The following is a 26,324-nucleotide window of genomic DNA, read 5'->3' on the forward strand; positions in this document are numbered from 1 at the left end:
GACATTCTTCAAATGATAACTGTATCTGCAACTTCAAATCGATTGAAAAGAAATAAGTTCTCTTACTGGAAAACAACTCGCTATAAAAGCGATTCAGAGTCATTTGTCAAGTCTTAAGGTCATTTTGTGGTTCTTGCAGTTGCTGTTTTCTGATATTTTTTTTCATTTTTCTATAAAATTGCTCTGTATTTCAGGACTTACAGGTATAAAGTTGGTGAATTGGTCTTTAACCTACTCCAAGGAAAAGCAATTCTCCCAGCTACATCAACGTGTGCCACAAAACATTAGATTCTTATGCTTCAGCTTAGTACACTAGGGAATCCTCAAATTATGAGTCTATACACTTGCTATCTAAGACTTTATTGTCAACCAGATTCCTTCTTGCATTCCTCTCTCTCCCCGGTATCATCCTCTTCATTCCTTATATCTCCAATAGTCTTATCATAGGTTTAACCTCTTCTATAAAAGAGTTCCTACTATCGAATCAAACCAGGAAAAAACATGGCGATAGAAAGATAGGAAATGATCATTCACCTATTTGAAGCTAAACCTTAGAGTCATGATCCCTGCTTTACCTGAAATAAAACCTCTCAATTTAGGGAAAGATTGATTGTCAGATTCATTTCCATGTAGGAAAGAGCCCGAAAGTGACTTCCTGATAGATAAGGTGCTGCCTTGATTAATAAGGGAAATGACAGCCTTTTCTGTTTGTGCTGGTTTAATTTCCTGGTTTTTTTTCAATAGCTTAAGCAACTAATGAAATATCTTTTTTTAATGACTTATCATCCGTTCTCTTTTAAATGATGTGTTGGTTTTTTTAAAAGATGTGGCAGCAAAAAAGGGTTAAAATGACTCTCTTTGGATTGAAATGTCTTTCAATTGCTTTCAATAATTTTATCAAGCATTGAGGGTCTTTAAATAGCCAACATAAAATACATAATTTGCATAATTTGAAATCTAAAACAACCTAAAATATCTCAACAACTCAAACAACCTAACTAAAATTCAAATTCATTTAAACTAAACAACTTATTTTGCTAAAAACTACTGCAGTAACTAAAAGTAAGTTTCAACATTATGTTGCACTGTTATTTTGTGCAATATGCTCATTCCTTAAAACTTCTTCAGTGCATAACGTCGGTTCTACTCTTTGAACCTTTTTATAAGTACTCATGTATGATTTAGTCTCCTGAAATTGTAGGAAATAGATAGAGAGTTTCTTCTACGGATGTCATATATGGAAATCTATAATGAGGAGATAAATGATTTGTTGGCCCCTGAGCACCGGAAATTGCAAATCCATGAAAGTATAGAGGTATTGGATTATTTTTGGTTTCACATCATTGTTTCATAGTTGCACATGAACTTTCATGATAGTTTGGCTTTCATCCTATTTGAAAATCTGGTGTGAAGCGGGGAATATTTGTTGCTGGCTTAAGGGAGGAAATTGTTGCCTCTCCTGATCAAGTGCTTGAACTCATGGATTTCGGAGAATGTAAGTTAAAGTATCATCAATTTGCGTATGTCATCTCAGTAATTATTATTTTTTGAAACCGTCTTATAGGTTCCAATTCCTCTAATAACTAAGGCTTCATGGTAAGTATTGGTCTTGAGAGCAAACTGTCAAATTTTTCCGTCCATAAAGATTTGGTTTTCATCTTTAGAGAGGTGCTGCATCCATATCTCGTTATCCTTCTGCCTTAATATTAGCTACTCTATTTTCAAATTAATATTCCTATGTCAAAACTTCAGCAAGAGTAACAGTCTTCACAATTTGTTTTGCAGCTCATCGACATATTGGAGAAACTAATATGAATCTATATAGCAGTAGATCACACACAATTTTCCGGATGGTAAGATATTCTTGAATGACGATACTAAGATACTCAAAGTAGGTTCATGTCCTAAAATTGGTATTTATACTTAATAGATAATTGAGAGTAGGGAGAAGGCTGAAGATACAAAAACAGACAATTCTTGTGATGCAGTCCGTGTATCTGTTCTGGTATGCAGTGGAAAGTTTTTACATTCTCTTCTAAGATGCTATCATTAATGTCGAAAAAACTACAAAGATACTCCTTTTACCCTCAAAATTTTCCCAGAACCTAGTGGATCTTGCTGGTTCAGAACGTGCTGCCAAAACCGGAGCTGAAGGTGTTCGTCTAAAAGAAGGCTCCCACATCAACAAAAGCTTGATGACTTTAGGAACAGTGATTAAAAAACTGAGTGAAGGTGCCGAGAGTCAGGGGTAAGCTTGTTATGTGTTGTAGTTGGTTCTGTAAAGCTGTTCTCCTACTTGTACTAATCTGTCATGCAATCTTGCAGGGGTCACGTTCCATACCGGGACAGTAAACTTACGCGTATCTTGCAACCTGCACTGGGTGGAAATGCAAACACTGCCATTATATGTAATATCACTCTTGCCCAGGTAAATTATCTGAGCTTAATAAATATATGGTAGGCTGAAAAATACCTTATAAATACCTAAGTCTCTGTGTTGGTGCACAACATTCTATATTGAGTCTTCTATTTCATAATTTATTTTCTCTTCTTTGATTTCTTTAGAGAGCTTAAAGACAGAATAAGCTTTTTCAATGTCTATCATGTCAACTTGTTTGGAGTATCTTTTATTATGAAAAAAAATTCATGACAAAGCAATTTGCCACTGATGGAAACTATTGCTACCCTGATCTTGCCATGCTAATCTTTATGTACAATGGTAGGCATGTATGCCTCAGAATCATGTCTGTTTGTATCAGAAATTATATGATCGTGTCCTAGTGTTTTCCCTTTAGACTTACAAATTAGTATACCATCACTGCAGTTCTCCATGTTTTTTCCTTTGAAGATTTACAAAGTATAGTGCTACCGTGATATCATTTTTTGTTTTTCAGCAATTTATTCAACAAAATGATTATGTAATGAACACACAAATTTACTGTGGATGAACTGGCCTTCTGTTTTTCGCATAATGCTGCTAACTTGTTCTGTACAGTAGCTCGAGAAGGTCTCCGGATCATTCTGTCTAATCTAATTTTTCAATGTGAAGGGCTTGAGTACCTTTCAATTAGCCCTAACCATGGTAAATATGAAATGAGACCACCTTTATCGCATGCAGAACTTTATTTTCATCACATATTGTACTTGTGAACCATTTTGTAAATTATGCTTGGCTGACAATTTGTTTATGATTCTTCTTTCTTTCATCTTTCTCTCTGCCTTTGTTTTTTATGGGGCTTTATGTTTGATGCTACCCCACGTTGTGGGATTTCACTTGGTTGTTGTTGTTGTTATGTTTGAAGCTAGGTTTATGCTTACAGTCTTCCTTTCTCTATTTTAATAATGCATTTTTTCCTTGATGCCAGATTCATGCCGACGAGACTAAAAGTAGTCTTCAATTTGCAAGCAGGGCATTGCGGGTTACAAACTGTGTTCATGTGAATGAGGTTGGATATTTAACTGCATTCTGCACTCAATGATATCTTTTCATTAATTCAAACAATTTTCACATGGAATCGATGAAGTGCATGCCTAATTCTTGCACCAGAAAGCAAGTCGATCACTCAGCTTTCCTTATGCCACTTACTCATGTCTGCTGTTAGTTTGTGGTTCTTCTGGTTTGTACTTTCTTTTTACCTTTACACTATGTCCACTTTTGTTTGCCTCTTAACCTATCTATATATTCCAGATACTGACTGATGCTGCATTGCTCAAGCGTCAAAAGACAGAGATTGAGGAGTTGCGAGCTAAATTGCAGGTTGTGCAAGCAGTCACATCGTTTGTTATTTTGAAGTGGTTGCATTGATATGTTGACCAACCTATACTTTTGAAACCATTGAAGGCATCACATTCAGAACATCTTGATGAAGAAATATTGAATCTTCGAAATACTTTACTGAAGGTTTGTGATGATTACTTTTATAGTAGCATTGGCAATTTTGTGAGTCTCAAAGGGGTGAAATTTTAATAGAGTGAATTGGAGCGGGAACGAATTACATTAGAATTGGAGGAGGAAAAGAAAGCTCAAGCTGAAAGGGAGAAGAGGCTACAAGAGCAAGCCAAGAAAATTGAGAACTTGAGTTCTATGGTGCTATGCTCAAATAGGGTTGAGGGTCGTGATACCTATAAAAAGGTGAGTTAGTCAATTTCTATCTTTTCCTTGCTTCAATTGCTTTTGAATCCCTCCTAGAACACTACTATTTAAGAGTGTGAGTTCAACAAGCTGGAAGTAATTGACAATGTGAAGTTGACAAGTCCGATTCAATTTTAACATATATGCGGGACTTCCACCTAATTACTGCAGAGCAAAGACAATAAAGGAAACTAAAATTATTTTTCAATGCAGAAGTACTTTTTCCATCTCTTTTATCAGGTAACTGGGATCATATTTCTTTTTTTTTTCTCCTTCTATGATCCTTGAATCCGAGACCAACTGTTAGCCATAACCCTTACCTTCTGAGTACATGAAGACAATTGATATTCTCAACCACTCTATTTTGGTATACGTCTTGTATATGGGAAGATTTTTCTATCATTAATAAATTTATATACTTTTAATTGAAAAATCCTATTTCGTCCATACAATGAATTCTTAAGAATTCATGTCTTGCTTGGAAGAACGCCCAGAGGCATATTGAATTTGTGTTTTAAGAAAAAATTGAAATCTGCTATCAATTTCTAAAATATGCCTCTAATTTTGCATTTTTAGAAAAATTGTCTATTAATAATTGTCAATGAAGGCAATACCATATACATCTAATATTTTGTGCCATCATTAGCATTTGGTTGGTCTTCTACCCTTAGCTTTCATTTACTGCTGTTCTCTGGTGATTAAGTCTTTTTTTCCCCAAGAATGAAAGAAACAAAGAGTGGGAAAAGTTCTCTTGTGATTAAGTTGATGTTTTATCTTCTGCATTGTAGGAAAAACGGCGATATACATGGTGCCCAGGTAACCTTTCAAGGGAGGCTTTGAAGGAGGTGAGATTTAATTTCTGTTGGTAGTGTTACTATACATTAGCTTTTGTTGCGTCAATTTCTTTGAAGACTACATAGGAGCAGTAGGTTCGTGAAGCAATGTGAATTTCAGTTTAGTTATCTTATGGATATGTGATTGTTGACCATGTGTTCTCAAACCTGCATCACAATCTGCATTATACTAGTGCTATGAATCTGCATCAATGATGTTATTTGGTGTATGAATCAACTGCCTCAGAGTACTTGATAGTTGCTAATTTGTGTTTAAGCACATCAGTTGGATAAATTGTTGGTTTTAATGGTCTGCATACACTATTTCCCTAGGACCCACTTGTGGAATACACCGAGTATGTTGTTGTAATAATTGATAGTAATAATTCTAGAGACCTCCCTACAAGTTTTGTTTCATAATACTAACTTTCCTTGTGGTATACGATATTATGCTTACATCCATTCTTTTGATTTTCTTTGTAACAATTGTTTTAACATACTTATTATTAATGTAAGAGTTACAATATGAGTAATTTTCCTTATTCTAAATAGAAAACTCTTCTAATGAATTAATTTTATAAAATATCTTCTTTATCGAATTCTTTAATGATAAACATGTCATTCCTTGATAAAAAGTTAACCAAGCATGATGTATAGCATGTTTGGTCAAGCTTCTAAAATCAACTTATTTTGAAAATAGCGTTTCAAAAAAGTACTTTTGGTGAGAAGAAATTTGTGCTTGGCCAATAAATTTTAAAAGCATTTTGAGCAACATTTAATGTTTGACCAAGTTCTTAAAAGTGCTTCTAAGTGTATTTTTCTCAAAAGTGCTTTTCAAAAAAGTACTTTTTGGGAAAAACTACTTTTAGCTTCTGAAAAATAGCTTCTGCTACTCTCAGAAGCACAAATTTTCTCCTAAAAGCTTGGTCAAACATTTTATTTTAAATAAGCACTTTTTTTAAAAAGGAAAGCACTTTAGGCCTTCCGAAAGCTTGCCAAACTGGCTAGATGTATACATCAATAATAATTGATAAGGATAATTTCAGAGATCTCACACTAGGTTTTGTTTCATAACACTAACTTCTCTTTTAGTTTACGATAATATGCTTACCAGCCTTGTCTGATTTTTTATGACAATTCTTTGATATATTTATCATTAATGTAAAATAATTACAATGACTAATTATCCCTTTCTAATATTAAACTCTTCTAATTAGTTAATTTTATCAAAATATCTTCTTCAACAAATTCCTTAATAATAAAAAACGTGATTCATTGGCTCGAAAGTCCTTTTCTTTGCAAACATTGGTTCCAGATTCCTTGCAAGCATTAATGATATGCCCTTTTAAATTGACAATTATGAGCACCAAATGGGAGAACTGGAACTCCAATCTAAGAACCCTTGGAAAGCTGCTTTACCTATGCAAACAGAAATTAAATATTTTATTCTATGCTGCTTCAGTTGAGCTCTGCTGTAAAAGAGAAGGTTTCTGTAGTCAAAGCCAAAAGGATTGAGCGTGACATTGGACCCTTACTTCCTTTTGAAGAACTATTAGATGCTGACAGTAATTTAGACTCTGGCAAGCAAGAAGACAATTCAAGGAATAATCAATTGGAAGACTATACTCTCCCTGACCCGCAGGCTTTGTTGCATGTGACTAGCAGGAGAAAAGGAGCCTCTAGGAAAAAAAGCTCCTCACTGGTTTACACTTTGCTTTGCTATTTCAACTTTCTTTCAAAATAGTATTATACCACTGATTGTCGTGTTATTATTTTTTAATTCTGGCAGGAAGACAATGATTTACTGGAACTTCAAAAGGAGTATGAGGAGTTGCTTTTAAAATATGAATCACATGTAACGTTCTTTTCCTTTGCTTCTGTTATTTCTGATTCAATTTGATTTCTTAGTTTAATCCTTGCTTTTGCTAGAAAACCGTGAGTGAGGTAAAGATTGACTATCTGACAAGGAAGCTTTTTGAGGCTGACATTCATCTGGTCGATGGTTCTGAGCAAGAGGACAATTCTTTGATGCTGTTGTATGGGAGCAAAACTTTGAGAGAAGCAGAAGCCATTTTAGTGATTAAGCAGCTCCAAGAGAAGGTGTCCTCATTTCTTTCTTTTCTCAGTTTCCTGTCATCTATATTAATAAGATTACCCTGTCACTTTTCCTCTTTTTAAGTGTTTCTTGGAAATGTGGAGCTTTTGTTCAGATCACTGTGTTAGAAATGGAGAGATCCTCAAGCCAACAGAATTTGGACTCTGTTGTTGAGATAGCAACTGAGCAGACCATATCTGCAAGAGAGAAGCATGAGGAGGTAATCAGGCTTTCACATTTTATGCATTGAAAGTTGCAATTATGATGATTTATCTCCTTATATCCAGAGAGCAAACAAAGTGGTGATATATGATTGATCACTTCAGAATTTCTTTACTAGTAGCATAAATGTTGTGGCTGTATATATCTATCTCAATCATTGAATTCTCACAGCCAAGCAGCTAGTGAGAGCTATTACGAGAAAATCTGCTATTCTACCAGATAGAATACTAAAAAGTTCTGTTTCTCCCACTTGCATGATGAATGCACGAGGAAATATGAAACATATGGTAGTCTTCTATATATTGTAATAAGTGTTGCTTGATTAGTAATTTTCCAGTTTATAAATGAAGTAGGCATGTCGTTAATAAATACTAGATCTGAATTCATAATACAATATGAATTGAGTAGCAATGAATCTATTAAATTTAAATTTTGTAAAAGAAAGCTTGTTAGATGAAATTACAGACCTTAATTTCGAAATGAGCAGATTTGAATAGAGTCAATATTTGTACTCAATTTGGCAGACAAGGTTGAGTACTACAACAACAACATACCCAATGAAATCCCACAAGTGGGGTCTAGGGAGAGTGGAATGTACACAGATCATACCACTACCCCGTGGAAGTAGAGAGGCTGTTTCCGAAAGACCCTCGACTCAAATGCTGCAAATCCAGGTACAAAGAAGGAGACAATGAGGAAAATATAGCAAGTAGCTAGGAAACAATAGAAAGTCTACCAGAAGGGAGCAAAAACAACAACAAAATAGTGTAATAATTGAAACACAATAAACAACATATGATGATAGAATATTGAAAACAATAATAAATAATGCTAGATATCAAAAACAAGAACTACAATATTACTACTAGTACGCTGGCAAACACCAACCACCCTAAGTAAGACAATACTACACTACTTACTAACCTTCTATCCTAATACTTGTCTTCCACACCCTCCTATCTAGGGTCATGTCCTCAGTAACCTGAAGCTGTGTCATATCCTTATCACCTCTTTCCAATACTTCTTCGGTCTAACTCTGCCTCTCTTCGTACCCTCTATAACCAACCTCTCGCATTGTCCACCACGGAGTCTACTCCCGCCTTATCTCGAATATCTTCATTTCTAATCTTATCGCTCCTAGTATGGCCATACATCCACCTCAACATCCTCATCTCCGCAACATGCATCTTTTGGATATGAGAGTTTTTGATTAGCCAGCATTCCGCTCCATGCAACAATTCGGTATAACCACCACTCTATAGAACTAACTTTTAAGTTTCGGTGGTACCGTTTTATCATACAAGACTCCAGAGACAAGCCTTCACTTCATCCACACTGCATCAATATTATCACACCCCGAGTCTACACCTTAGGCGTGACCGTCACCCAGAAACCATTTCTAGTTTCCAAGCGACCCCTTGGTAGGCTGACTCACTAAGCGGAAGACTCAACTCAAGGAAAGAGTAACTCAAGTAAACACTTATAAAATGTTTTCATCATGCTTTAAATAGAAATTTAAAATACTCAAAATAAACATAATTCAATGCTTCAACCCAAGTAAATAAAGTAGTTTAAAACGGTCTTTGAATGACTCAAATCAACTACAATCTACTTAGTCTATGAAGCCTCTAACGTACTACTAAGAAGGTGCCGAGACAAGCCCACGACTATCTTAAGAACTACTAAATAAATAAAGGAAACTGATGAAAAAGAGCTTCTCTGGATGCAAAAAGGCCTCACCAAAAGCCGAAGAAAATAGATCCTCAACGATGTGCATGTTGATGATCTCTAATACCTGTATCTGCATCATGAAAAGATGCAACGTCGAATGACGTCAGTACATGAAATGTACGAGTATGTAATATAGCCGAAGCGAAATAACTGAAAGGAAAAACTACAATAGATAAGAGCATACTCAATTGGATGTAAGGAAATAAAGAGAATAAAATCATTTATCTTTACAAAATACTTACTCATCTCTAGACTTAACAATATAAAGTAATATGATAAAAATATTCTTTAACTCTATTTGGAAGATTCTCTAACCGACAACCACCACTATGAGCTATGTGATGATACGTCTCGCCTACGCTGCCAAAGCTGTCCTATACCTTGCCAGGGTATAAGACCTCTCAACTAAGTGGATCCACTAAGTACTATAAGGAAGTCATCTAAAAAGTATGAATCCTTTACCCATGTTGGCTACATGGTTTATGAGGACTATGAGTTGTTTGAACTCATCCCCATGCCGGTGCTCAATATTACTCCCAATAAGTATATACTCATGCTCAACTCAATGTTTAAAAACATTATCTTTTCTGGGTTTGAGGTAATTACTCAAACTAGTCTCTTAAAAGAGGAAACTGCTATTGGAGTATCTCAGTACTCAAATAAACTTATTTTAGAATTCAAAGTTTCTCTTTTCTCAATGTAAAAAGTGACACATGTGGGAATACTTAGTTCCCTTATACTCTTGTTCAATTCATATTTAAAAACTCTCTCAAACCTCATCTTTTTCTCTCCTCATAAATCAACTCAAAGACAACATTTGCTTTTAAAAAGACTTCTCACTAATAACTCAATGAATACTCAAATAACAGAGTTCATACTAAAAAATACACATGAACCATCAATTCAAAAATCTCAAATGCACAATATATAGTAACTCGATAATTAGGGATAGAAATTCAAAACTCAATGATACTGCTCATCCCAAGAATACTCAAAACTAAGGACAAAACCCTAGATTACTCTTTTACTGAATTTAGATAGATGAAGGGCATGAGGATGAACTCAATCCATCACTATGATTAGCCTTACATACTTGGAAGAACACTGACTTGAAACCTTGGACTTAGGCTTGAAAGTGAAAGACCTTAGCTTCTTCCTTGAGAGAACTTAGAACGTATGAATGTGATTTGTCTGAGGGTTGGGCTTGAATGGGGAGGTTATTAGGCTATAAGATAGGTTTAGGGAAGTTAATTGAGGGTAAAAGGTCAAGAATATCCTTCAGGGAACGTAAGAAAACCATAAAAATTGAAAAAAGGACCTTTTAATGTGTCTCGTCGGCCAAATCAGTGATTTGGAGGTCCCATCGCCGACCTATTCGGCGAACCGCCGAATGAGAGTTCAGATCACCTAAAATAACTGGAGGTTTTCGGGTCCATTCGGCGAGCTCAATCAGCAATGTGCTGAACGCATTCGGCGAGTCGCCGAATTGACCCTCAGCTTGCCGAGTTGGCCAGTCCAAACATGAGTCAGTAAAAAAACCATAACTTTCTACTCCGAACTCCGAATGACGCAAACTTGGCATTGGAAAGAAGACTCACAGACCTTTAATTTGATAGGTCATAGGCCCCCTAACTCTTTATATGCTGAGAGATATGGTCGTTTGAAGTTGATCCTTATATGATCTCATGCTAAAACTTAGCCGATAGGAATGCTTTGAACTTGACTTGGTGTTTGAGGTTCCTTATGACCCTAAACCACATCCAAAAATACACTTCAAATACCTAGGATAGGATCTTAACATCTACGCACAATTTAGAAGTTATCGGGTTTGACCTATATGCATACGGAGGATGGTTCAGATCTATGTTTAGAAGTTGCGGGGCATTACAAATATGATGTGTGATATCATCGTTGATGTCCCCACTCCCTTGGATTATAGAAAGATACTTGAATCTATCACTCTTGAGGAGATTTTGTGTGTCAAGCTTCACTTCCACACCTACCCCATGCATTGTAATCACTGAATTTGCACTCCACATGCTCTGTCTTGGTCATGCACAACTGGAACTGTTTAGTCTCCAAAGTTTGTCTCCACACCTCTATCTTAGCATTAACACCATTATGCGTCTCATCTATCAATACTATGTCATCTGCAAATAACATACACCAAGGCATTTTATCTTGAATGCCTCACGTCAATACATCCATCATCAAGGCAAATAGAAACGGACTAAGAGCTGATCCCTGGTGTAACCCCATTTCCACAGGGAAGTGCTCCGAGTCTCCTCCCACCATTCTTACCTGCGTTTTAGCACCTTCGTACATGTCTTTTATCGTCTTAATGTAGGCCACCGATACACCTATTGCCTTCGGGCATCGCCACAAGACTTCCCTCGTGACTTCGACGTAGGCCTTCTCAAGGTCAATGAACACCATATGTCGTTACTGAGTACTGCTTCCAAAATCTAACTAGTAATGAAGACGAGAAGCCACCTAATGTTGAATCTGAAGATCCACACTTGTGTTGATTAATTAATTCTGATGCTTCCCTTTTTCCTTAGTCACACTTTTTCATTCTTTTAATTTTATTTGTTACATAGAGGGACAAGGGAAGGGGAAGGGGAAGGGGAAGAGGATAGAGAGATTCTATTCCGCACCTAATGTGTACGAGATCCACAGTGGTACACTAGGCTATAGCCTCGGTGGTAGAAGATCATATTCTTAAACTTAGTCCCAAGATACATCCTCAAACTTTTGTAGTGACTAAAATTAGAATGACATACCTGATGGTGATTTTTATCTATTCAATAGTTATTAGTTTAATTTATTAAATGAAGCTTTAAATGGTATTTTTCTTTCATTTTGCAATTTCAGCGCAAATGTCTCTCACTCCCCTCTTTCTTACCTCACATTTTATCATATCTGTTTCCTCTGCACGTGCTACATCTCAGAGTGGGAATCAGGTTTTGGCCTTTACTTTTGCTTGTTGAGTATGTCGGGAATGTCCTGTTCCTTGCACCATATTCTATACAGTACAAGGCATAATTGCATAAGTGATTCATAAAATGCATTAGGATGGTAATAGCTTTCGAGTTAAGTGGGTATAGCATGTCTCTATTAGATAAATACTCAAATGGCCCTGCCAGTCAAAGAAGCCAAAGAAACTGGTGTTATTCTGCATCGTTGTGAACATGTTTTCAGGCCGATTCTTTGACCGCTAGGATCTCATTTTTACATTTTACCTTTACATATGATAATCCATAACACCTTTTCTTTAAGTGCTACAGCGCAATGACTTCTGTTTTAATGCTTTAGCTTTACCAAGAGCTTTTGAGTGCAAAACTTGAGGCACAAGGGGCTCGAGAACAACTTGCTTCGATGCAATTTGCAGTAGTGCTTGTCGTAAGTTCATTTCCACTCTAATAGTGCTTGATGATGTATTGTGACTGACATTCTTAGGGTTCTGCTTTAAGCATGTAATACAGCCATTTTCATATGCATCCTGATGCATTAGAGGATACACTTTTTCAGGAGGATAACATGAACTCTGAAACCGAGCTGATGAGGGAGGTTCAAGATTTGATGTCAGAATTTGAAAATTCACGAACCTTAATTGATTCACTCATTCCAGTGGTAGAGGAACTTGTCATGTCTTTCTCTGCTATATCTAAATTAGTTCCTGTGAGTATCTCCTGTAGGCCATTGCATAATACATTTCAGATTTGGCCATTCTTTTCATATATTTATGGCATGCATGCAATATGTTCTTTAACAACACACGGTTTTATCATTTATGCCCCTATATATTTGATTCTAGTACTATTGTTATTTTCAATGTGTTTCTACAACCTGATCTGGTTTCCCACTTTCAGGATTTAAAGTCTTCAGCACTTGACAATTCCAACCAAATAAGAGCCATAATTAGAAACCATGAGAGACTACAATCTTTCTTGAGGCAAAAGATCAATGTAGTTCAGGATGAAAAGGTGTGAATTGATTGCCTTTTCTATTCATTCGTCTTTATAATTAGAACTTTGACAACCTAGTACTATCTCACACTTCTGTTATTTGAGTTTCTGTTGAAATTACCTTTTAATGCATGCTAATCAAAATTTAGACTCTGCTGGACGATCAGTCTTTTGATCTGCATAATCAGATAGAAGAACTGAAAAGAGCTATTGAAGATTCTGGAAATGCAATAACAGTAAGTTGCTTCACTTTCTCCTACATTATCCTTTTCTATTTCTCTGCTCTTGCTGACAGAATCATTTTCTTTTCCAGGAAATCTGTGAAAAGTATGAAGCAGAAAAATATGAACACCTTTCTCAAATTCAAAGTCTTCAAAAGGAACTGTCATGCTTATCTTCTAGTTGCTTAGTCAGAGAAAAGGAAAACATTAGAAAAGATTTGGAGAAAACAAAAGTAAAGTTGAGAGACACAGAATCCAAACTTAGGAATGCCATCCAGGAGAAGACAAAACTTGAGGTTTCATTCAGATTGTTTTGAAGGTTGATTTTCTTGTGCTGTCCTAGGCATTTCTATCTTTTCTGACAGTATCACATTGTTAGGGTGAAAGAGCTTGTGCTGAGAGGGAAATTAAATGCTTAAATGGCCAAAGGGCTATTCTTGAGCGTGACATCAATAAACGAGACTCAAACATTGGAAGAAGGCGTGATTCAGTTGTTGATAGGAGCTCTAATGTGCTTGACTCCAAAAGAGCCAAGAATTCCTCTGTTTGTGTCGAACATGTTGTGCAGGTAGGTATGATGTGCTCAAACTAGTGTAAATAAGTTCATGAAGTGTGTTTCTATGTTACTTAAATGTATACCGGGACAGCGAAAAATACTTTCCACATTATCTGTTGGTCAAGTTTTGAAATTAGTGTCATACATGTAGATTGAGCCTAATTTTATGGCACTGAAGGAGTTGAACATCCACCGCACAAACTTAGGCCATGACTGGAGTGGTTCAAGACCTTCTATAAAATCCTTTGGAAGCCCTTACATAACCTATGTGGGACACTTAATAACTTAACACACTCCTGCACACATAACCCAATTTTGGTGGTTCACGCATGAACTTTGTGGGTGTGAGATAGGCTTACCGAAGGTTGATTCTGTGAAGAATCTGAGTATTTTGTCCAAAACCTTAAGGCAATGGTGCGGTGGCCCTAGACCTTATATACCACTTTCGTAGCCCTTACTCAATCCATGCGGGAAAATCAGTAACTCCGTGATGGCAAAACAAGAAGGTGGACCAAAAGTTGGTGTCTTTGTACTGTATTTTTGTTCAATAAACCATTGATTTTAGATATTACCCCACCATTAAAAGAACTCTTGACAAGTAAAATAGGACAAGCCCAAAAATAACGGCTTGGAGTGTGACATTTGTTCTTTCATTTCAATTTCATGTTTAGGCTTTTGGGTTCTGTTAATCTCAATTTAAATCCTCTTATTGTCCCCAAGGCATTGTTTTCTAACTTACATGCGACGTAATGACAATTTCAAATAAAAGGAGCAGATCATCATATGATAAAAGTACTTTACCATGTTCTTCTCCCAATCATCTTCTGATGACAATCTCACGGTAATATCATGCATTTTTAAGTGTTTAAATTATTACCAAATTAAGCATCACTAAACTTGGTATAAACAGGCTATATTTACGGCACTCTTAAAAGAAAAGAAAAACCTTATTGGCATGCATCATGAAGTCTAATCTTAGAGGATGTTCATTTCGTTCTTAAGATATTGCTCACCTAAGTTAGGTCTAGGAATCACTATAATGTTTATTTGTTAGCACTATTTTAAACAGCATGCTGGGCATTTAATGCCCATATGACATTCTGTCATTATATGTACTTTCTCCATCAATCTTATAAATAGTATCTCATATCCTTACGATATAACAAGTAGATAAGTAATTGATTGCGTGCATTCCACTCAAGAGAGAAAGTTAGTTATCTTTGTTGCTTAGTCTTAAGCTACTTTTCCCTTTCTGGTGTGAAGGAGGAGTACCGGAGGTTGGAAGTGCTTGCATTTGAGATGGAGACAACTATTGCTTCTTTGGAAGAGGAATTAACAATTTCTCATGCAGAAAACGAAGAAGCCAATTCTAGAGCAGAAAATTTGGCATGTGAATTGCAAGCTTTATCTGACGAGGTGAATATGTCAAACACTGAACTAAGTATGCTGAAGGAAGAGGTGTCATGCCTTGTAAGTTTATGTTTGATAATTGTCCCACTGAAATTTCCCTCTTTTTCATATGTTTTGATTATCATATTTGTCTGTTGAGCATGAATCTTTTGACTATCATAAGTTAAAGTTTTCTATTCTTCTGAAAAATAAAACAATAACTTATTTCTATTTTCTGATCATTATTTGTTTCTCTGGCATTGCAGAGATTATGTTTGGAAGAATCTGAATTACGATGTCAGAGATTGGAAACTTCTGTCAACTTTTTGGTAGAAGAAAAGGAAGATTTAGCTATGGTAATAACTGAAGTTGCTTTGGACATGTATTCTGAGGCTCCATTCAACTGTTATAGCGTCAATTATGAGTGCGTTCTTTTCTTTGCAGCAACTCACTGATGCCCTTTTGGAAATGGAGGAGGAAAAAGCCATATGGTTTGCAAGAGAGAAAGCTACAGTTGAAGCAATCAATGAAAAAGCAAAATCTTATAGTGCTGAAATTGCCAATGTAAATGACAGAGGTTACCTTCAGATTTACACATGATGTAGTTGAACAATTTAAGCATATTCTAGAAGCGCTGCAGTGGCTCTTTCTGATATTGAGGATCTCTTCAAGGACTCAGTACTTGCATACTGTTCTCTTTGGTGGTCTAGAGGGAACATGATATTGTGGAAATTGTATTTCCGGGACGCCTAGTTAATTCAAAGCCTGTTCACTTTTAATCTTCCCTTTTTAAACAGATTAAGAGAATTGTTTATGAGGTCTGGGTACCATAGAGCTTTCTCATTAGAAAATCACATAGCTAAATTAAAGAAATCAAAGTCAACCATTGGGGTGATGAACTTAGCAAAATATGTTGCATATTTGTGTACATGTCAATTGTCCATGATTTGCTTATTGAATCTTGATTTATCATCCTGACTTTAAACTACAGGTGACAAATGAACTTGAGAGTTGTAGAATACAGTGCAAACTCCTTGAGGAGAGTTTGGTCATCTCAGAAAATAATGTGTTGGACAAAAGATTCAGGTTTGACTATCCTTTGCCCTGTTGCTAATCCGTTTGTTCAAATTGGTTGTCAATAGTTAAGTGAAGTAACTAGTGACTAATCTTTTCAAATGTATTCTGTTGTCTTTTTTAAAATGTGTTCTGATGCATAAAAGATCACAACATGTATTACACTTAAGCTTTCTAAATATCTAAATTAATTTCAAAATGAGTATAATATATTTAGCTCTAGTCAATTCGTACTTGATAAGCAAAAAGTGACTAGTAAACTGGGACAATGGGGTGTGTCAGTGTATTTCTATAATGGTGATGATCGGGCTAGCTTGGACACCTAGACTATTGCACAGTGGACCTGCTCCTCCCACCAGCACTAATGCAAAGAAATCATTGCTTCTGCTGGGATTTGAACCTGGTCTCCTCGGGGGTTTATCTGCTTCACTGAATGCTACTCCACACCCTTGGGTGCTAGGACGCTAGAGTTTATAATAGTTTGTTCATCTATTTCTTAAAATTTTCTTGAGGTGCCTAGTTGATCAAATGATAAACTTTGATTCTACAGCTGCTACTACCCTCATCAAAAGTTGGGTGTATTCGAGGTGCCTTGAGTATTGTATTCTTTTGAACCTTTAAATTGATCTGCCTGATGATATACAGGTATTGCCTTTTTCATTGTTTTTCAGTGAAGAGAAATTACTGGAGATTGATCAACTTAGACTTGGCCTGAGAGATGCTGAGGAACAATGTAGAAGATCTCAAGAGGTAATTTGTTTGTACTTTTTAAAGCATTTGGAATTCATATCGAGTGCAGCATTAGTGATTCAGCCTAGAAAAGTATTCAGGGGGTAGGCTAAGCTGAATATACTTCAGTTGAATAACTCTGCCCTGTAGAACTCTTTTCGTACATAACTTCGGTTTTGTTGCTTTTTTGACTTGGACAGTGAGGAAGTGCTTTTGTTCTTCACCCACTCTTTCAGTAGCACTCCCCTCCAAAGAATTAATCATCACATATTACTAAAAGTGGGAAGCTCCAAAATTCGAAGTTGGATTACCATTTTATCCCCATACTAAATTAAACATCTATTTAATTAAAGTTAAATATTAATATTTAAATTATTTTTTGGATTGTAAAATATTTATTAGCAAGACAATCAAATGATCATTATTTAAATTGTATAATGAATTAGCCAAAAAGAGAGTAAACTACCGTGTGTACTGTGCACCTTCTCCTTGGCATTAATTTACTTGATTCAACTTCGTAGCAATGGAGAATTAAGTGCTTTTAATGTGCACATAACCTCCATTGTAACAGTGAAGAAGATAAAAGGAAGAGAATGTCTTGCTCTAAATTAATTGAGTAGTAATTATTGATATTTAATAGCAACAATCATGAAGTGATATGTCTGAAACCTTGTATGAGAGGAGATATCCATGTAATATTGTTAGGATTATGAAAGGAAAGCGAGAGTCAATCTTTTGTTGAAATAGTTATATAAGGAGATCATGCACTGTTGCAACTTGATGGAGTCACGAATGGATAGGAGGATGAGGATTAAAGCACGATCACTACAACATGCTATTATGTTCTATTTGCATCTCTATTATAATTGATCAACTTTTTTATTTTGATAAAGACAAAAATCCTCTTAAGTTATATAACTTTCAATTAAATTATCTTTTCGATTCACTATTTTGTGATACAAATTTTAACTAAAAATTAGAGATCAACATGCAACACACGTTCCTAGAAACTAGTAAATGAATAAATTGGAACAATTTTTTTGCATCGAGTTTTGCTTATTTTGGAACCTCAGTGAGTTCCTGGTATAATAGTTTAAGAAATATTATAGTGAACATGAAAATCAATCAACTTTGTCTCAACCTCAAACGGGTGGTCCAACTATAAAAGTCCCTATATCCATTCTGCTCTCTTTATCAAAAAATAATATAAAATCTTTTCGGCTCTTTTGGGTCAATTTTCATTCCAATACTATCAATAGTTTTTCTTTAAGTAAATGGTTCCCTTGAGTTAAAGGATTTCTATATCTCATACTTTTGCATGCACTGGCATACAAGTCTTTAACTAGAGTAGAATGCCTTGCAGAAAGAGTCGCACATAATGTATGTGTAATGACATCTAAGCCTTAATCTCAATTATTTGGTATTGCCTAATATGATACATTTTGTTATGTTTTTAGCTAAGTCTGAATTAATTTTGAGAGATTGCTGGTCTTATGAGACAACTTCCCTCAATTAATTTTAGGTCTACCTAGTAATGTAACACTAGAAGGAAGGAAGTAAGGCAAGAGGGGTGAGAGAAAGATGAATATAGAGAGAATAGTCGAGAGACGATAGACTAGAAAGGAAGATAAGAGGAAAGAGACAGTTTTGGTTAAAAGAAGAACTCATGAAGTACATGAAGATCTTATTTATACGACAGGAAGTTTTGGTTAAATTAGAAATCTTGAAACTACTACAGTCAATCTCTACCTAAAAAGATTAAATAGAATCTTACTCCTTCCATTTCAAAATAAGTGAATTGTTGGGCCTTTTTTTTTTCAAAATAAGTGAATTGTTCAAAGTTCAAGAGAGTTGTTGGAAATATTTTTTCATTTTTGCTCCTCATTTTACATTTTCTAGGTGATAATTTCAAGAGAGTTAATTGTTCATATTTATGATTTTACTTTGAATTATTTATATTTTCAAAAATAGTTTGAGAATAACTAAAAAGGCAAAAGTGGAAAGTGGTGTTCAATTTATGTCCTAAACTTTTAGTTTTTCTTAATGGGTGTGCATTGCCTCAACAATTCACTTATTTTGAAATGGAGGGAGTAAATCTAAAATAAAATATTGTTACCATTATTTTAGTTCTAGGTAATGAAATGATAACAATATCCTCATGATCAACTTCTTTCTTTTTCTTGAGGAGAAAACTCAACCGTCGACTCTGATAAGTGAGCCTGTAATATGATGAGGTAGTTGATCGTTCTATTCAAGAAAGTACTTGGGGAAACCACCATTCAATTAGACGAACATCTTTGGCATTGAGTAGTAGCCAGCAAAATACTGATTTCATAATAGAAGGGTGCAACTGCACGACGAATCTAAACTTGTGCTTTGATACCAATTTCATATAGCACTTGTCACATTGCAAAATACCCCCTAGACGTGACTGACACCCACTAACACCATTCGTTGGGAGAACTAATTATCCATTCACTTACCCATTTATATAAGCACTGAGAGCAGTTACGTGCAAGTCTAACAACAACAACATAGCCAGTGGAATCCCACAAGTGGAATTTAGGGAAGGTAGTGTGTACACTGTACACGCCTTACCACTACCAGTGGAGGTAGAGAGGTTGTTTCCGAAAGACCCTCGGCTCAAGTGCAACAAATCCAAGTAAAAGAAGAAGAAAACAATAAAACAATCATAGAAACTTATAAGGAAAACATTGCAGAGCCTACAAGAAGAAACAACAACAATAGTAAAATAATGTGATAATCGAAACACAATAAATAAAATATGATGACAGACATCAAAAGCAAGAACTACAAGAATAAGACTAGTACTACGACAAACCAAACCTTTGAACAACAAGACAACACTCCACTACCTACTAATCTTCTACGCTAATATGGGACCTCCACACCTTCCTAATTACATGCAAGTCTAAACACATTAATAATCAATAAATGGGGAATAATAATCCAACCAAAATCTCAATCTATGAATTCAACGATCACTCAAATACTAATTCTATAGCCCAAATCTCATAATAAGACCATATAACATCTAATAGAGTAACATGAGTTTATGTCGGGCATGCAAACCATTAAGAAAGAAATAAATGACATTTGGCAAGGAAAGTTGAAACAACGAAATCTACGAAAAATGAGGGGGCTCACCTCAGCAATACAATCTACTCAACAAACTCTTTAGCCACTAGCCTCGCTCGCCCACAACAATAGTATCTGCATGGACATGCATGTAAGGAGTGAGTTATACATAATATAACCCAGTAAGATTCTTGACTTGCCACTTTAAATACCCCTGCAACAAGTGTTAGAAAATACAAACACACCACGAGCACATAAATATTATGCACAAGAATTATATTTGAATATAATGCCTAACAAGTTCCAAACAATTGTTTATCAAGAATAGTATATATCTCAACACCATTTACATGAAGGACTTGTCATAAATACAAAGCAATTAATCAACACCACGAGTCTCCCAGAGCATACACAATGCGCCAAATACATCCATGAGCATATACAATGCCTAGAAATGTCAAAAAACATACACGATGCCCCATGTCAAATAAAGAAGCATACAAATGCCCCATTGAAATCAAGAAGCAATCACAATGCCCCAGTGAAATCAAGAAGCATACACAATGCCCCAACCTCATGGCACACAACCGTATCATATCACAAAACAATTTATAAAGAGTGTTAGTGTACTTGAAAATAAAGTATATGCAACTAGCCTCGAAGACCACCAATTCTGCCAAGAACACGCTCGTCACAACATATAGACCGGTCAGACAAAAAATTTATTTTGAAATGGATTTGAAAACAAGTACCCAAAGCTTAAAGTCTCACTTACCTTGCTAATAACAAGTTCCCCAACATTGCAACGTCTAGAACACGAACCAAACGGCCTCCAATGGCTTCAATCTATGCAAAAAAATCAATTAGCAAGGTCAATTATACTAGTCGGGGTCAAATATCAATATCCCTAACTTTCAAGCTTAGAGCTAAACCTTATATCTCACACCTTAAGCCATAAACTAAAGGTAAAAAAGTATCTTAATCTCACTGTTCAAATTTAATTGGTGAAATTTTTATCCAATATATTGAACCTTGTATTCCGAAATGGTACTCAAACTGCATATAAACAAATTAAGGAGAAAACCACAAATTGCAGGGAAGCAATGTGCCGAACCAGTGGCTTCAAATAGCCAACACAGTGACTTATACTTTGAAATTCTCTAAGATGCTCAACATCATAATTGCCTTATCATTATGTTTTCAAGTCATCATCACATCATTGATTAGTTAGTCCTATATCATTGTTTGAATCACTGTTAACTATTATAAAGGTAGAGAAAATTACCACTTCCTGTAAATCCCATGAATACATACATATACCACTGTAAATAAAATTTGATGCCAATACCTAGGCTTATCACCCTACAAGTGGCACAAAGACTTATTGCCATCTATGATCTCTCCAAAGTTTTCTCCGTGGATTTGCTTGTTTTCTTCCAAAAATAAAGCAATTAATTGCCCTAATTTTCTACTCCTTCAGTCAAAATGTGGCAGCTTCTAACTTTTGGTTGAATCTCATTCTAGGGTTGTCACCTATAAATTATGGCCAACAATTGATATAAGTAAGAATAAAATACAAAGAGAACCTCATGTTCAAACTTAGCTCTCACAAACATTGAATTAGACAAAAATGGGCAATGACTTCCACATCTGCCAGTGAGAACTCACTAAAGTATGTTCACATGAATGTTAATCCTATACTATGTAATCTGAACCTAATAGAAAAATAAAATCGTTGATAGTAAGTTCACGTGAATGTAGAGGTACTCAAAACAAATGTTGCCACTGAAACTGTAATCATGAATTAATAAGCTTATTTACTAGATCCAAAATGGTGTTGCCACACTGTCAATTTCCTGAGTAGATTGAACAAAAAGTGTCTTTTAAGTGTTGTTTTTGTTTTTGGTGACTTTGACTTGGTCAAATGGAATTAAATGAAAAGTAGACTTGATTAGAGTAATTAAAAACTTTGGGGTGTATATTAATATTTTGAAAATTTTGAAAAGTCTTTCCTCCCTTTTAAATTTTAAATTTTGAAATTTCCTCCTTCATTTTCTTTTTAATCTTCCTTTCTCTTTTCATATTTCTCTTTCTCATCTTCTTTTTTCTTTCTTTTTCTCTTCCTCTATTTTCTTCTTCTTTATGGTCTTTGTTGCCGCCGTCGTTCATCATTGTTTATCACACTCTTCTTCTTTTTCTCTTTTTGGTTCTTATTTTTACAACTTGTTGCAACATGTTAGCAATTTGTTGCTCGTTGCAACAGTTTAGCAATATGTTGCAACATATTGTTAACCTGTTGCAATAGATGACTTACCTGCTGCAACAACTTCAACAGTTGTGAGGTTAAGGAGAGGGTGGTTATGGCGGTAAAGAAGGTGTTGATGTTGGTGGTTACAACGAAGGTGGAGATGGTGGTGGTTGTGGCGGTGACAGTGGAGGAGAAGGAGGTGGCAACGGTGGTGGAGGAGGAGGAGGAAGTGGTTGTGGTAGAGGAAGAAGAGGAAGAATTTGTGGTGGTGGAGGTGGTGACGATGGCGGTGACGGCAATAGAAGGGGAAGAGATGGCGGCGGCATAAGCATAGAGTGGGAAGGGGGAGGGGGAGGGGGAGGGGGAGGGGGGAGGGGTGGGATGGGAAAGATAGGACTTTTTTGTAAATAATAAAATTTGAGGATCTTAAAGTTAGTGTCATTAGCACTAATCTTAAAATTGTTACCTCTACTCAATAATTAAGACTAGGGCACTTTTTCTTAATTTTGAAACTCTTTTATCACCCTTAATTAAAATTCCCCAGTTTCTTTATCACCAGCAGTTGTGCAGGGCAAACTTATTCAGTGTGGTCCAATAGTATTTGAATTTTGTACCTGTGTTGTAGTTCACACCATTTCAGTTGATATCCTTTTCTTGTCCAAGTTTCCAGCATCATTATATGTTACTACCACTTTGCATAACTGGTCTTTTTCCCATGAAATGTTAAATCAGATGCTGACACTGGAGAATCAGAATCTGTGCAAGGAAGTAGAAAGACTTCAGGTGGAGCTAAGCATGCTTAGCAAAGAAAGAGTTGATCTATTAGCCCGTAGTAGAGAATCAGGGACAGAGCCAATTCAGAGAGATGACTTTCAGGTTTGCCACTTGAATGCCATGAAATGCTTATTGATGAATCTTCTCTCAGAACAAGTAAAGGAGATGTGATTCTCATTTATCTGAGACAGATTATTAAAAATGTATTATGTTACTTAGACCTTCTCTACTATGCTCGAGGATAACACTATATTTTGGTTATCAGCTGTCAAATTCAAATCATGAAGTCAAGCAGCTCAGTGAGAAGCTTTCAGCTTTGGGGGCTAAAATGCATAATGTAAGCAATCATACACATGGTCAATCACACACTATACTTGATTATGATGAGATGACAGGTTACTTTTTGTGGCTATATTTGTATTGTTTATCCCCTCTTTTATTTACTGGTTTCTAGTATATACTATATTGCTATATGTGATTATTGAGGTTAAAGAAAGTAAATAAGTTTGTACTGTGAAGAGTATCTTCTGCATCTGCTTCTATGTGTTGTTTTTGCATTTGCATAATTTCTGCATAGATGAGAAGTCAATCTGCTGAAAATGTTTGCATGTGTAATAAAGGAATGTATCCTTGTGTATGCATAATTATGAACACAACATATTTTTGTGGCAAGTTGCACGTATAACTTCTAAAAGAGGAATCTGAGTCAAGTGGTTCATTTCAAGCTTACTATCTGCAGAAGAGAGTATGTGATTATCTGGTATGTCTGAACAGGGTGAAGTCAACCACAACAATGATAAATCTAAGCTGAGAATGAGACTTCGAGGGGCACAAGCAAAATTGGATGCATTTCGGGTAAGGTACAAAGAGGCGCTGGATGAGATAGACTATATGAACAAGAAATTTGAGGTGGCTTCATCAAAGCTGAAAGATCAGTTAGCTTCAAGTGGTCTTGAAGTCCTCAGCCTCAAGAAGCAGCTAGCTTCTGCAAGGGGTCCTTGATATTGGTTAATATATCTCTGCATCTGTATTAAGCACGTATCTGTTGGATGATATGAATATGTATATCTTAACTAACCATTAAAATCTATACCAGAACTTAACACGTCGTTATTCACCATTAAGCCTGCCTATAATGCATCAATACACCAGACGTAAAGTTCATCTACTGATATGTCGGATTGGAAAAGCAAAATACAAAAGTGAAATACCATTACATGTAAGTTCCAAGAGTACCTGAATGCAAATGCATAGAGTAATTGATGACATATTAATCCAAAGAAATTCAGTACATCGGAAAGAACATCTGAGGAAATCAGCAAAGCTCCTGGAGTAATCTAACTTGTCTCTGGTAGCTATTTTCAGTCCTTTGGAGATCATTTATATTGGTTTTAATTGTAATCATTATCATCTTGTTTTACATACTACCATTCGCTAGTTAAGTAATTGGGATGTAAATTACTTGTATGATATCAGGAAAAAACATTGGCACTTGCAGAGAGCAGCCAGTCCCTGCTGTGCATGGTAATGCGGTTGTTCGTCCTCTTAACATAGATAATTTAAGTATGTTAAGAGGTATGTTCTGTGGCTTCTGTGATTATTAACATGATACTACATGCTTCCTTCCTACTGTCTTAAACCAGTAAATGCTTTTTCTTGATAAGATAATTAATTGACGAGTAAGTTGTTCACATATTTTTCTCAAATTAAAGTTTACAAAGTAGCCAATAAAAAATGCAAGAATTAAGCTAGACCAACTTGAGAATTATAACGTGTCTTAAGTTGGTATACAAATTGCTAAGCTATGAATGTGGTAAAAATCTTTAAAAAATGGACAAAACACCTATAAATGAAAAATTGAGAAAAATTGTCAAATTTGTGTCCAATGGCCCCTAAGCGCTAAGAAAATTGCGTGGATCATCCTGAGGCTACACGTTCTGTAAATGTTTTGCAAAAAAATTGGCCGAAAATTGTATCACCAAAAAATTCATGGCAAATACACACGAAAGTTGAAAAAATTGCCTAATTTTTTTTGAGTCGTCCCTAAATGCTAAAAAAAGGGCCTGGATCATTACGAGGCTATGTTCCTGTTGCTTTGCTACTAAAATGTTCCTAAACCCTTCTAAAGCGCCGCCGGAGCTATTGGAGTCATTTCCCAAGTCGTTATGGATGCTATTATGGAAAAATCCAGGAAAGTTCGATCCGGACCCCTGGCACCTAAAATATCCGTGGGCTAACACTCCCGAAAAAACTGGCAAAATCGCCTAATTCCTGGTGCGTTGCCAATAAAATGCTCTTAAACCTCTCTAAAGTGCTTTTGGGGTTCTTGCGTCGCCAATAAAATCCTCCTAAACCCTTCTAAAGCGCCGCCGGGGCTACTGAGTCGTTCCCTAGGACAATATGGACGCTATTATAGAAGAATCCAAGAAAATTCGACTAGTACCCCTGGCACCTAAAAAATCCGTGGGCTAACACACACGAAAAACTGGCAAAATTGCTTAATCCTATTGCGTCGCCAATAAAATGCTCTTAAACCCCTCTAAAGCACCACTGGGGCTACTGGAGTCATTCCCTAGGTTGTTACGGACGCTACTATGGAAGAATCCAAGAAAATTCGACCCGGACCCCCGGTACCTAAAAAATCCGTGGGCTACCACATACGAAAAATTGGCAAAATATCCCAATTCCTATTGCGTCGCCAATAAAATGCTCTTAAACCCTCTAAAGCGCCACCGGGGCTACTCGAGTCATTCCCTAGGTCATTACAGACGCTACTATAGAAGAATCCAAGAAAATTCGACTAGAACCCCCGGCACCTAAAAAATCCGTGGGCTAACACAAACGAAAAACTGAGAAAATTGCCTAATTTTTATTGCGTCGCCAATAAAATATTCCTTAACCCTTCTAAAGCACCGCCGGGGCTACTGAAGTCATTTCCTAGGTCGTTACAAACTCTACTATGGAAGTATCCAAGAAAATTCGACCCGGACCCCCAGCACTTAAAAAATCTGTGGGCTAACACACACAAAAAATTGGCAAAATTGCCTAATTCCTATTGCATCGCAAATAAAATGCTCCTAAACCTCTCTAAAGCGCCACCGGGGCTACTGGAGTTGTTCCCTAGGTCGTTACGGACGCTACTATGGAAGAATCAAAGAATATTGGACCCGGACCCCCGACACCTAAAAAATATGTGGCTAACACACACGAAAAACTGGCAAAATCGCCCAATTCCTATTGCGTTGCCAATAAA

General features: G+C 36.0%; 1 protein-coding gene across 2 annotated transcripts in view; it reads left to right on the top strand.

Annotated features, from left to right (window-relative positions):
• LOC129870608 (kinesin-like protein KIN-7O) overlaps positions 1-24,599 on the top strand; it is a 28,309-nt gene extending 3,710 nt beyond the window's left edge. The window contains exons 4-32 of one of the 2 annotated variants that reach the window (XM_055945426.1): positions 1,202-1,315; positions 1,414-1,495; positions 1,786-1,853; positions 1,931-2,005; positions 2,103-2,248; positions 2,326-2,428; positions 3,366-3,446; positions 3,689-3,757; positions 3,842-3,901; positions 3,971-4,132; positions 4,921-4,977; positions 6,428-6,667; positions 6,755-6,820; positions 6,895-7,065; positions 7,176-7,280; positions 12,329-12,415; positions 12,545-12,694; positions 12,886-12,999; positions 13,131-13,217; positions 13,295-13,498; positions 13,582-13,770; positions 15,022-15,228; positions 15,414-15,503; positions 15,592-15,711; positions 16,139-16,233; positions 16,893-16,971; positions 23,030-23,173; positions 23,337-23,408; positions 23,846-24,599. In XM_055945426.1, coding sequence (XP_055801401.1) covers positions 1,202-1,315; positions 1,414-1,495; positions 1,786-1,853; positions 1,931-2,005; positions 2,103-2,248; positions 2,326-2,428; positions 3,366-3,446; positions 3,689-3,757; positions 3,842-3,901; positions 3,971-4,132; positions 4,921-4,977; positions 6,428-6,667; positions 6,755-6,820; positions 6,895-7,065; positions 7,176-7,280; positions 12,329-12,415; positions 12,545-12,694; positions 12,886-12,999; positions 13,131-13,217; positions 13,295-13,498; positions 13,582-13,770; positions 15,022-15,228; positions 15,414-15,503; positions 15,592-15,711; positions 16,139-16,233; positions 16,893-16,971; positions 23,030-23,173; positions 23,337-23,408; positions 23,846-24,073 — 3,465 coding nt within the window. In that variant the 3' untranslated portion in view covers positions 24,074-24,599. The remainder of the gene's footprint in view (positions 1-1,201; positions 1,316-1,413; positions 1,496-1,785; positions 1,854-1,930; positions 2,006-2,102; positions 2,249-2,325; positions 2,429-3,365; positions 3,447-3,688; positions 3,758-3,841; positions 3,902-3,970; positions 4,133-4,920; positions 4,978-6,427; positions 6,668-6,754; positions 6,821-6,894; positions 7,066-7,175; positions 7,281-12,328; positions 12,416-12,544; positions 12,695-12,885; positions 13,000-13,130; positions 13,218-13,294; positions 13,499-13,581; positions 13,771-15,021; positions 15,229-15,413; positions 15,504-15,591; positions 15,712-16,138; positions 16,234-16,892; positions 16,972-23,029; positions 23,174-23,336; positions 23,409-23,845) is intronic. The other variant, XM_055945427.1, reaches the window with a different exon arrangement.
• The last annotated feature ends 1,725 nt before the right edge of the window (positions 24,600-26,324 follow it).

The sequence above is a fragment of the Solanum dulcamara genome, chromosome 10, assembly GCF_947179165.1.
Source record: "Solanum dulcamara chromosome 10, daSolDulc1.2, whole genome shotgun sequence".
Lineage (NCBI taxonomy): Eukaryota > Viridiplantae > Streptophyta > Magnoliopsida > Solanales > Solanaceae > Solanum > Solanum dulcamara.